The 12704-nt window shown below is 47.3% G+C and overlaps 2 protein-coding genes across 2 annotated transcripts; one reads left to right on the forward strand and one right to left on the reverse strand.

The window, feature by feature from the left end:
* Positions 1-4142, forward strand: olfcr1 (olfactory receptor C family, r1; the record flags this gene model as incomplete). Its single annotated transcript, XM_084019506.1, has 10 exons — positions 1-180; positions 284-367; positions 943-1122; positions 1193-1381; positions 1456-1905; positions 1989-2198; positions 2292-2415; positions 2520-2713; positions 2793-3074; positions 3720-4142. The coding sequence occupies 10 exons, from the start codon at positions 1-3 to the stop codon at positions 4140-4142; spliced, it is 2316 nt and encodes a 771-aa protein (XP_083875632.1).
* A 557-nt stretch (positions 4143-4699) lies between these two features.
* LOC311019736 (extracellular calcium-sensing receptor-like) lies at positions 4700-12141 on the reverse strand (the record flags this gene model as incomplete). The annotated part of the gene is made up of 9 exons (XM_084019306.1): positions 12005-12141; positions 11643-11937; positions 11483-11569; positions 11125-11394; positions 9908-10111; positions 9555-9830; positions 6206-6430; positions 5683-5806; positions 4700-5604 (listed from the first exon to the last, which is right to left on the reverse strand). Exons 2-9 carry the CDS (start codon positions 11907-11909, stop codon positions 4700-4702), a joined length of 2358 nt encoding a protein of 785 aa, XP_083875432.1. The 5' UTR covers positions 11910-11937; positions 12005-12141.
* Between the last annotated feature and the right edge of the window lie 563 nt (positions 12142-12704).

The raw sequence follows: 12704 nt of genomic DNA on the forward strand, positions 1-12704 counted from the left end.
ATGGTCTTTGCTGTGGAGGAGATCAACGAGAGCCCGGTCCTGCTCCCGGGTCTGACGCTGGGCTACAAGATCCTGGACAGCTGTGCTCTGCCCTCCCGCGGCCTGCAGGGAGCCCTGTCGCTGGTAGGGGGGGATGCCGCCAGCTGTGATCTGGCAGCTCCACCACGGTATCCTGCAGGAGTCCGAGCAGGGAGAGGTATTAGGTTTCCTTCTACGTTGATATAACAAGACGATACAATCATGCATAAACACTGAAATGATGATCATGTGATCAGGGGAGCAGCCGGTTCCTCTGCTCATCGGTGGGTCCTCGTCTAAAACCGCCAAGACTCTGTCCAGGATCCTGGGGCCCCTCTCCGTTCCTTTAGTGAGTTCAAGATATCACAATCTATGACTGTGTCTTTAAAGTATACTAAACATAATTTCACACATTTTTAGTTGTTTTTTCAAATCTTCTGATTCACTTTGGTGCAACAATCGAGGCTCATTTCTGTTTCCTCGCCTTCTTTTGTTCAAGTCAAACTTTATTTGTGAAGCACATTTACAAACACACGTAAGATGCAAAGAAGATGAAACTAGAAATCTTAGACATGTCATATTTTCCAAATTATTTGTGGCAATGTTGTACATATTGTCCCCTGTTAAATAAAAGCTAAAAAAAAATAAACAAAGCAAAAAACAATAAGAACAGAAGAAAAGAATAGTGTGATTTATTCCTGCTGGATGTGTTCAGTTTCCTGAGGTAACTTTTGTTGTAATATGACACTAAATTAAATTGTGTTGAATTGAATTAACATGATGTGGAGTGAAATACAGGTAAAAAGGAACATATTTGTTATAAACTGCAGAAAAAATATGATCACTGGGTGAACATAAAAATCATGAAATGTATGAATGTTCAGAAATCGGTGTAATGTAATGTAATCTGTGTTTTTGCTGTAGCTGAGCTACACGGCGAGCTGCCCCTGTCTGAGCGACCGGATCCAGTACCCCAACTTCTTCAGGACCATGCCCAGTGATGAGTACCAGGCCCGGGCCGTGGCCCAGCTGTGCCTACGCTTCAACTGGACCTGGATCGGAGCCGTGGTGGCCAACAACGACTACGGACACATGGCAGTCAAGGTGTTTAAACTTTCTATCTAATCAACATTTTCAGATTTTTCATGTTCATCTAATGTCTTTGCTCCTTCAGGTGTTCGAGGAGGAGACTCGGGGGTCCGAGGTGTGTCTGGCCTTCGTGGAGACCCTCCAAAGGGAAACCATCGTGGGCGACGCCAGACGTGCAGCACTCGCTATTCAGGCCTCGACCGCCAAAGTGGTCCTGGTCTTCAGCTGGTACACGGATGTGAGGGAGCTGTTCCTGCAGCTCGCCCGCCTCAATGTGAGCACCAAGAAATCCAGAAGCAACAGAGTTTAGATTCTTTTTCTAGATTTATTGTGTTTTCTTGCCACCAGGTGACTGATAGACAGTTCCTGGCCAGCGAGGCTTGGAGCACCAGCGGGGATCTCCTCCAGGATCCCGCCACCTCTAAAGTGGCGGCCGGCGTTCTCGGCGTGGCCGTTAGGAGCTCACCGATACCCGGGTTTGAAGACTACATCAGAAGTTTGCATCCGACTCATCGCCCTGACGACGAATTCTTGAGAGAATTCTGGGAAAAGATGTTTGGTTGCAGTCCTGAGGCCTCGCCACCGCCCCAGAGAGCCCCCCTCCCCCCCTGCAGGGGGACCGAGTCCCTGCAGCGAGTCCAGAACCACTTCACCGACGTGTCCCAGCTGAGGGTCACATATAACGTCTACCTGGCGGTCTACGCTGCAGCCCACGCCCTCCACAGCCTCCTCTCCTGCCCCCACGGACCCAGACCCAGATCCACCTGCTCCTCTCCAGACCACATCAGACCCGGAGAGGTGAGTAGGACAACCAGCCCTTCATCATGACAATGATCCAGAATCTGTCTTCAGGATTGTTTCTAGTAACGTGACTCTTCCAGCTGCTGCAGCACCTGAGCAGCGTGAACTTCACCACACCACAAGGAGAGACCTTCTACTTCCAAGGGGGCGACACGCCGGCAAAGTACGACCTGGTCAACTGGAGGGAGACCCCCGAGGGATCCCTCCAGCTGGTCCTGGTGGGCCGCGTGGACGGGTTTGACCTCCGGCTCGACGACTCGGCGGTTCAGTGGAGCACGGGATCCAATCAGGTGGTTTGATTGGTCTCAAGGCTACGAAGGACTCTGCTGCGTCACGTCTCAAGATAAATGGAGTTGAGGATGTGGTTTTTCCTTGTGGTCCAGGTCCCGGTTTCAGTGTGCAGTGAGAGCTGCCCCCCAGGGACCCGGAAGACCACCAGGAAAGGAGAACCTCTCTGCTGCTTCGACTGCGTCCCGTGTGCCGACGGAGAGATGAGCAACCAGACCGGTGAGGAAATCACACCGGAGGAGAACAGGAAGTCCACAGACCAGGACCATGTCCTCCTCCTTCCTCCCTCCCTCACCTCCCTCTCCTCGTTCGCCCTCTCCCAGGTTCCCTCCACTGTGAACGGTGTCCGTCAGACTTCTGGTCCAACGCCGGACGAACCGCCTGCGTCCCTCGCCAGCTGGACTTCCTGTCCTTCAACGAGACGTTGGGCATCACCCTAACGACGGCAGCCGTGTCTGGCGTCGCCGTGACGACGGCTGTGTTTGTGGTGTTTCTTCACTACCGTCAGACGCCCGTGGTAACAAGACAAGTTTGCATTTCACCCTTTTTTGGTCTGAAAAGGTGTTTGTGTGGTTTTAATCCGGTTCTTGGTGCAGGTGCGAGCCAACAACTCGGAGCTGAGCTTCCTGCTCCTCGTGTCCCTGAAGCTCTGCTTCCTGTGCTCCCTGGTCTTCATCGGCCGGCCCTCTGTCTGGTCTTGTCGCTTCCAGCAGGCGGCGTTCGGGATCAGCTTCGTGCTCTGCGTCTCGTGCCTCCAAGTGAAGACCATCGTGGTTCTGGCGGCTTTCCGCTCCGCCAAGCCCGGAGCCGGATCCCTGATGAAGTGGTTCGGTCCAGGCCAGCAGAGAGGAAGCGTCGGCCTCTTCTCCTGCATTCAGGTCAGAGTTGCTACGACGGCGTATTATAGGGCCGTTGGAGGTTAAAAAATAAAAAATAAAATAAAATCGCAGCTGAGGTAGGCAATATTCAAAGAAAAAACTAGCACATTTATGAGAAAAAAAACTCAAATGTACAAGACTCTAAAATCGTAAATTTATGAGATTTTTTTTTACGAGAAACAAGATTATAAAGTTTACAAATTTAGGAGATTCCGAAGTCGCAAATTGCGAGAAAAAAGTCAAAAATGTACGACATTATAAAGTCGCAAATATACGAGAAGAATCACAAATTACAAGATTCTAAAGTCACATATGAGAAAAAGTTGCAAATTTACAATATAAAAATCGCAAATATGTACGAGATTATAAAATCAGAAATTTACGCAGATTTACAATAATATACAGGTGTTTAACATGGGACTTGTTTATGTCGATGGAGACCTACTAGAAAAGTATTTCTGATGTCAAACGTGTACATATAGCCGATATAAACAAGACACCGGTTTGCAGTTGCTATGACAATAAGTGACTGTTAGCATATTAGCCCATAAAATCCCTACAACGGTCCTAATACGCCGCAGTACTGAGATTATTCATATTTATTACTTTGCTGACATTAACCTGATATTGTTTTTTCCCATCAAGGTGGTCATCTGTATTATCTGGCTGACCCTCAGCCCCCCCGTGCCTCGAGCTGACTTGGAAACGCCAGGGTCAAAGGTCACCCTGGAGTGCGCCATGGCCTCGGTGGTGGGCTTCTCCCTGGTCCTGGGCTACATCGGCCTGCTGGCCTGCTCCTGCCTCCTCCTGGCCTTCCTGGCTCGGAAGCTGCCCGACAACTTCAACGAGGCCAAGCTGATCACCTTCAGCATGCTGATCTTCTGCGCCGTCTGGGTGGCCTTCGTCCCCGCCTACGTCAGCTCGCCGGGGAAGTACGCCGTCGCGGTGGAGGTTTTCGCCATCCTGGCCTCCAGCTACGGGTTGCTGCTCTGTGTGTTCGCCCCCAAATGTTTCATCATCCTGCTGAGACCCGAGAGGAACACCAAGAAACACCTGATGGCCCGGTGACGACGAGAAACTCAACAAAACACGTCTTAGATCATTAATATGATCAAAATTCATTAAAGAATATTTGGTTTCCCTTCTTTTCTGTTTGGATGCAACTATCATATTCCTTCTGTACTGTAACTTAATAAAATCATTTAAAAAGTAAACATTATATGACTATGTGACTGTTGCTGCTATAGTGTTGAATGTATCTGCTGTAATTGACCTAAAGTTGTAATTGTGTTTATTGTCTCACACTGTGTCACCGGTATTTATTTGTCTTTTCCAAATGGTGATGTCTATTTAAACTGCTGTAAATCAAACACATGACAGCAGTTCAGATGATGACAAGTTATTTTATTTTATTAACATTTAATCCAAAACGATTTAAATAAAAAAAGGCAATAAAAGCATTGTATTGTTGTTGTGTTTAACTGCATCCTGTAAAAAAAAGAAAGACAAGAACTCGTTATGTTTAAATATTCTCACATTCTCAATATCTTAAGGCATTTTATATAGAAAAAAATATTTATTATGTTTCATGAAACCAAACGCAGGCTTTTATTTTTCACGTTTCATCAATTCCCTCGACCCATGAGCGCTTTCTTGGTGTTCCTCTCCGGTTTCAGCAGGATGATGTAGCACTTAGGTCCGAACAGCGCCACCAACAGGCCGAAGCTGGAGGCCAGGATGGCGAACACCTCCACCGCGTCGGCGTACTTGCCCGGCGAGTTGATGTAGGCGGGGACAAAGGCGACCCACACGGCACAGAAGACCAGCATGCTGAACGTGATGAGCTTGGCCTCGTTGAAGTTGTCTGGAAGGTTCCGGGCCAGAAACGCCAACAGGAAGCTGAGGACGGCCAGCACGCCGATGTAGGCGAGTAGCGCGGCGAAGCCGACGGTGGAGCCGACCACGCACTCGTAGACGATCTTGTCGTTGTGGTAGTGAGTGTTCTTGTGAGGCGCCGGCGAGGCGGAGGCCAGCCAGGCGGTGCAGATCGCCCCCTGGATGGAGGTCAGAACCACAACCGTCCCCCGCTGCTGGGCGGCGCCGAACCACTTCAGGCTGGCTCCGCCCCCTGGCTTGGAGGCCTTGAACACGGCCAGGACCACCATGGTTTTCACCAGGATGCACGAGACGCAGAGCACGAAGCTGATGCCGAAGGCGGCGTGTCTCAGCTGGCAGGTCCAGAGCCGGGGTCGGCCAATGAACAGCAGCGAGCACAGGAAGCACAGCTTCAGAGAGACCAGCAGCAGGAAGCTCAGCTCCGAGTTGTTGGCGCGCACCACGGGCGTGCCGCGGTGGCGGGTGAAGACCACCAGGACGACTACGCAGATCAACGTACCCAGCAGGGAGGTGGCGGTCAGGCAGATGCCCAGAGGCTCGTGGTAGGACAGGAACTCGGTCTTCTTGGGGACACAGTGGTCCCGCTGGGGGCTGGACCAGAAGTCCTCCGGGCAGCTGGTGCACGCCGTCGAGTCTGACAGGAAATAACACAGAATAAATATCTATATTTTATATATACACAGTATCTACTCAAAGGAAACGCAACACCAACCCGTTTCATTGCTGATCTTCCCCTCAGAACACGGGAGGCAGTCGAAGCAGCAGACGGGTTGTCCTTTCCTTCTGGCCACGCGGAAACCTGGAGGACAGCTGTCGCTGCACACCGACCGCGGCGGCTGTGCACATCGTAACGGGCCGTTCACACCAAACGTGATCGTGATAAATGGATAAAAATGATGCCGAAGTAACGACTTAATGACGACGATATGTAAAAAGTCAGAAATCTGGGTTTGTTAACTCTGTCCGTAAGACAATACACAAATATCTATTAAATATTGCCACATGATGTCTCCATTACTGATACGAGTGACGACACAAGGAGAAATTCAACACTGATTGCGAAGTTGTTGAAAAGTTTCGCCATTTGCAACAAGTTGCGTCTTTGCATTTATTTTATATGTAATTTGGTCACGTTTGGTGTGAACGCCCCTTAAAGAGTGTATATGATGATGTTATATGGATTATGATTGGAGAAAAAACAAAAAATCACTAATATGAATCAGCAGGATCTTAACCTGTTTAGAGTCAAAGTTCCAGAAGATTTTGTCGTCGTCGAGTGTGAGTTCTTCGCCTTCGGCTGACTCTTTGACCTCGCCCACGTTCTGGAGTTTGACTCGTCCGCCGGGCAGCCACAGCCAGTTCATGACATCGTAGATCGGTAGGGCGTCGCCGTACTCATCGAATGTCACCTGATCACCAAACGGTGTGGTGAAGTTCACTCGGTCCAGATAATACACAAGCTTGGGGGGGGGGGGGAATAAAACAACAGATAACCAATCTGATCATCAGCAATCAATCAGAAGTATTCTTGGTTCTAGCTTTACTCAAATTCTATTGTTTTCTCTGGAGAACATCTGAGTCCACATGTCACTGCAGCCATCTTTTTATAATAATAATAATAATAATAATAATAATAATAATAAAAACAACTAATTAAAACTGCAAGCAGTGTCGTGACGGGCTCTCGCTCATATGCGGTCGTGGAGTGCCTACGGTCACACGGCAGGTCGCAGCCGCAAACCTGTGCTGCAGCCGCCTCCTCGTGGCTCAAGTTTAGACACAAGCGATCGACATTCAAAGCCATCTCTCTCCCTGACTGCTGTCTGAGGTGCGTGCTCAGTGTGGAGCAGATGAGACAATGAATAAAATCATTAGCAGGTGTGGAATGTTTCATGACTGTTGATCTGGCGTGATCCAAAGTGAAACTACATTTCAGTCACAGAGTTCACACACATGTCCATGCCTTCCTGACATTTCTCCTCCTCCCCCTAGTGTGACCCCTCCTCCTCCCCCTGTGTCCTCTCTGCAGGCTGAAATGAGAGGAATTTGTCAAAAAATAATCAGGTGTGGTTTTTACTTGGAAAAAGTCACAAATTTTTCCTGTTGCCAGTAGGAGGCGCTCTTACTGTGAGTCAATATTACAGTGCTGATGTGTTCAGGGTGGGACTCTAGAACTCTCCTGGAGCAGATCAGAGAAGAAACACTGGAGTTATCATAGTTTTGATGTTTATGGCGAAGGTTCCACTGACAGCTGTCTGAGTGAGGTGCATGTGAAGTTTGGAGCAGATCAGACAATGTATAAAGTCATTAGCAGGTGTGGAAAATATCCTGACTGTTGATCTGGTGTTAAACAGTGACAGAGGTCACATCTTCTCCATGCCTTCCTAACATCTCTCTGAGTCTCCTTAGTGTTTCTCTTTCCCCTCCCCCACTATTTACAGTCACAGAGCTGATATGCAGGTGGTTACAAACACTTTCTTTGCTCACTTCATGTTGACTTTAGGCAGTGGGTCCAAGAGGCTTTTTTGTACATCTCCACATGGTCTATCTAGGAAAACATATTTCAGGCGTGTACGCCCAACCTAAAGGGAGGGCTGTTACTCAGAAAAAGGGCATAAAATCAGTCACATTTCATGTCGCCATTAGGTGGCGCTCTGACTGTGAGAAAATATTGCAGTGCAGATCAGGACGGGACTCTTATTAAGTATGAATTCTTTGGAGCAGATCGGAGAAGAAACGCTGAAGTTATAACAGCTTTTATGCCTTTGGCGAAGGTTCAAAATCGAACTGCAGTCATAGCGTCGCCCTGGCCACGCCCCTAAATATTCTGGATATCTTTGGATAACTTTTTGTCCGTAAGGCCTTTCCAACTATATATTAATTTTTTTTGTCAATCAGATCAACAGTATAGTCCAAGTTAGATCAAGTACAACCCCTGTGAGTGGCCAAAAATGGGCAAAAATGGCAATTTTGTGAAATTTTTGGAAGCGCCCCAGATTACTTGATTTTGATGAAAATTAACATGTATGTTCTTTGATGCTATGTCAACATAGGTTTCAAGTTTCGTGATGATGGGCCTAAAGGTTATGGAGTTATGCTAATTGCGTTTTGGAGGAACAACACTCTTATGTTAATTGGCCAATATCTTCTGAATACAACCATATTCTGAAAACCTTTTTGGACCATCACCCCAGCTAAGGCTAATGAGTACGCACACCAAATTCCGTCCAAATCGGATTAAGGGTGTTGGAGAAATTAGCAACATCGGGTTTTACATAAAATCCAAGATGGCGGAAAATTTCGGTAGCCGGACTTTGGTACTCCAAGAGGAGTTTTTATAGAGGACACTCGTCCGCACATGTGTGCAAAATTTTATGTTAATCAGACTTACGGTGCGGCGGGGCTGGCGAATGGCCACACTAGGTGGCGCTAGCGAGCACATTTTTTGTGGCCAAATGCGAAACCACTACCATATCGGAATTTCCTGTAATTTCCACGCACACACCAATTTTGGTGAGTTTTTTTTAAATATTAAGGCCTCCAAAATGTGAGTTATTTTGGCGTAAGAATAATTAAAACTGCAAGCAGTGTTGTGACGGGCCCTCGCTCATATGCGGTCGTGCAGTGTCGTGGCCGTCTACCCCTGCTGGGCCGCCTCCTCGTGGCTCAAGTTTGTGATCCAAAGTGAAACTACATCTTAGTCACAGAGCTCACACACATGTCCATGCCTCCCTGACATCTCTCCTCCTCCCCCTGTGTCCTCACTACAGGCTGGAATGAGAGGAATTAGCCCAAAAATAACAAAAAAAGTCCCAAATTAGTGATGTTTCCTGTTGCCAGTAGGAGGCACTCTTACTGTAAGTCAATATTACAGTGCAGACGTCTTCAGGGTGGGACTCTAGGACTCTCCTGGAGCAGATCAGACAATGTATAAAGTTATTAGCAGGTGTGGAAACTTTCATGAGTGTTGATCTGGTGTTAAACAGTGACAGAGGTCACATCTTCTCCATGCCTTCCTGACATCTCTCTGAGTCCCCTTAGTGTTTCTTCTTCCCCTCCCCCACTATCTACAGTCACAGAGCTGATACGCAGGTGGTTACAATGATTTTTTTGCCCATTTCCTGTTGACTTGAGGCGGTGGGTCTAAGAGGCTTTTTTGTACATCTCCACATAGTCTATCTAGGAATAAATAATTTGTGCGTGTACACCCAACCTTAAGGGGCGCTGTTACTCAGAAAAAGGGCATAAAATCAGTCACATTTCATGTCGCCATTAGGTGGCGCTCTGACTGTGAAGCAATATTGCAGTGCAGACGTGTTCAGGACGGGACTCTTATCAAGTATGAGGCCCCCAAAAGGCACGTCGAACTCGTAAAAGAATAATAAGAAAAAATTTAAATACATTAGGGCTATGCACCCTGACGTTGTTGGCACTCGGGCCCTAATAATATTGATGAAGATGTCCATGCTATAATGCAGATACATGGAGAACCCAAAGACCCTCAGAGCTGAAACCCTCAGCTAAGGGAACTACAGTGAATCTGGATCAGACAGCTGAAGCTGTAAACCTGACCTGATATCTCACCTGCCACGGTTCAGGTCTCTGCAGACTGGAGCAGCCGTGGCCCCTGAAGGGCCCCAACCCCGGCTCGCAGCGCAGCATTTCGTCGAGGGCCACCGCCAGCGCGTACACGGCCTTGTATATGTTGTACTCCGGCCTGAGGTCGGAGACGTCCAATGCCGCGCTGTCCACGCTGCCCAGATCCTCGTCTCCGCTGCACAACGCCCCTCCAGCTGCAACCCAGCCCACCGGCGGAGGCGGGAACCGACACCGGAACACGTCTTCCCAGAACTGGTTCACCTGGAACGGGACCCAAACATAAATCAGGGTCAACATAAATATGTTGCAGGTGTGAGATGGTGAGATTGAACTCTCACGATGCTGTTCCTGTCGGTGCTGTGGTGTTGATCTGGGTGCAACTTTAACAGGAAGTCCTTGAAGCCGGCGATCTCTCCTCGCCGGATGGCGATGCCCAGCGTACCGCGCAGGAACGGCATGAAGTCGGCCGTGTGCAGAACGTCGACGGAGGTCCAGGCTTCGCTGGCCATCCACTGCAGACCCGTCACGTTCTGCCTCACCACCTGGTGTTACATCATCAAACATCTTCTTTCAGACAGATAGGAGCAAGGGTTGCTTTGTGGGAAATAAAAAAATAAAAGGTACAAGAAAACATATTTGACCAATTTAGAGGACGAGTCTGATTATTGACCAAACAAAATCACAAAGAAATATTGTAGATACATTATAGAATTGTACTGTTAATATGTTATAAGCATACATATTTTGTTTGTTTTTGTTATTTTTTACATATGATGTAAAGTAGGGGAAGCATTTTTTTTGTCGGTCTGCTCCTCAATGTATTCGATTTCTGGATAATCTGATTTATGTTTGTTTCTTATTCTTTTACAGTATGTTGAATGCTTGAGATTCATAAGTAAATAAAAAAAATAAAAACAAGTCACTTAGGTTGTTGTTCATCTGCAGAGCTGCTCTTGAGAGATAAATGTTTTAAAATCTCATTATTTGATTATTAAAACTTTATTCATGGAAGTGAAGGAATATTTACCCACCGTGTATCACCAGTGTTTCTACTTCTTTTGTATTTCAATTACTTTAATACAAAGATAATAAGCCTAATAACTGATACCAGACATAATAATAACAATATTAAAATATAAAGAATATTATCGTTCTTATTTTCTATGCATGTGCAGACGACAAGATTATCTTTATGTCCAAATCAACTGTAGACAGGCCAAAACTACATTCATACAATGTATGCAATTGAATGCATGTTCTTAGCTATTAAATTTGCCTCAGAGGACTTTATAATCTGTATGCATGCAACATCGAGGGACCCTCAACGAACCAAGAAAAACTCCCTGAAAGCAACATTTTAATGGAAAGAAAGGAAGAAACCTCTGAGGAGGATCTCTGCACCATGTTTGGAGAATAAACAACACAAATTACAACAGAGGCAATCTACTTTTCTGACAGCAGCAGGGGGAAATAAAAGGAAAAATCACTGTTGCATCTAAATAAACTATTCAAAAGGAAACAGATTAATGAAGGGTCTTGCTCTCGGAGCCCCGACCTCCTCCATCAGCTGATAGATGTGGATCTCGTGAGCGAACACCATGACCACGCGAGCCGTGGATCTCTTCATCACGGTCACGATCCTCCGAAGCACTGCCGGGTCACGACCCCAGGGCAAAACCTCCACGTAGGCCAGACAGCCTCCGCCGGTCCGGGCCAGGTCGGCCCGGAAGGATCGGGCGACGTGGAGGCCGTAGTCGTCGTCGCTGACCAGCAGGCCGACCCAGGTCCAGCCGAACCGTTTCAGGATCTGGATCATCGCTCGGACCTAAGTGGATGGAAGAGGTTCAGGATTTCCTCCTCTTTGGTTCATTGGGAGATTTACTTTGTTTACTTTACTTTGCCAATCGTTTCACCTGGAAAGCATCACTCGGGATCGTTCTGAAGAAAGATGGGAATCGTTGCCGATCGCTCAGACAGGAACACGTAGCAAAATGACTCACCTGCAAAAGACAAATCATCAACATATAATTGAAAAACACATTCTGGAGAGCTCGGGAATGACCGTACACTCACCATGGGCAGTCTGAATAAGCCCAGCACGTTGGAGGTGGCGATAGAAAACGTAGAGTAGGAATCCCCCACAATCCCCAGCACCGGCGGGGCCCCCGAACACGCCTCCTGGAGCGGGAACTGATCCTCCTGACCGCTGGCCAGAACCAGGGCGGCTCGGAAACCGATAACGAGGGCGCCGCAGTTGTCGTAGAGGCTGTAGCCCAGAGTCACGTTGGGCAGCAGGTCGGCGCTTCGGTTGATCTCATCGACGGCGAAGACCATCGTCATGGCTTGTCTGAAGCCCTGAGTGTCAAAGCTGAAACACAAGAAGTCAAACAAAACCATCCGATCCACTTCACCTCCTACGGATCGCGGTTACCAACCCGGTGCAGGTGGGCTGTTGAGGCTCCGAGGAGAAGGTCCACTCGGGGAAGACGGAGGTGTAGTGGACCTCAAACAGACCCCCCAGAACCACATCGCCAGCCTTGTGCAGCCCGTTGAGATGAAATCGTTTGGTTAATTTACAGGTTGAGGCAACGGAGGACGAAGTGGGGAAGAAAGATGACGAGAACAAAAGCAAGATGATGTAAACGCTGAAGAATAAATCATAAAACACTCCCATGGCTGCTGCCCTGCCTTCACCCTCCTCCTTCTAGTCCTGCTTTATGGTGCAGGTCTATAAAACACTTTGTGTTGCATTACGTCATTGTTTAATCTTTCACAGAACCTATCAGGGAACAGTAGTTTAATAATAATAATAATAATAATCAGGGAAAGAACCTCTTTTCTGTTTGGATGCAACTATCATATTCCTTCCGTAACTTAAGAAAATCATTTAAAAAGTAAACATTATATGACTATATGACTGTTGTTGCTATAGTGTTGAATGTATCTGCCACATATCTGTACATGACCTAAAGGCTGCATCTCTAACTACTGATTAATATAAATGCATTATGAATACAATGTCTCCTATGTTTAACATTTTTCATACTGATTTTATTTCTCAGATTCTATCACTGGATGATGATAATGAATTTTCCTTAATAAAAAATGAATCAGTACCTGATACCTGCATCCAAC

Source organism: Eutrigla gurnardus (assembly GCF_963514095.1).
Source record: "Eutrigla gurnardus genome assembly, chromosome: 10".
NCBI lineage: Eukaryota > Metazoa > Chordata > Actinopteri > Perciformes > Triglidae > Eutrigla > Eutrigla gurnardus.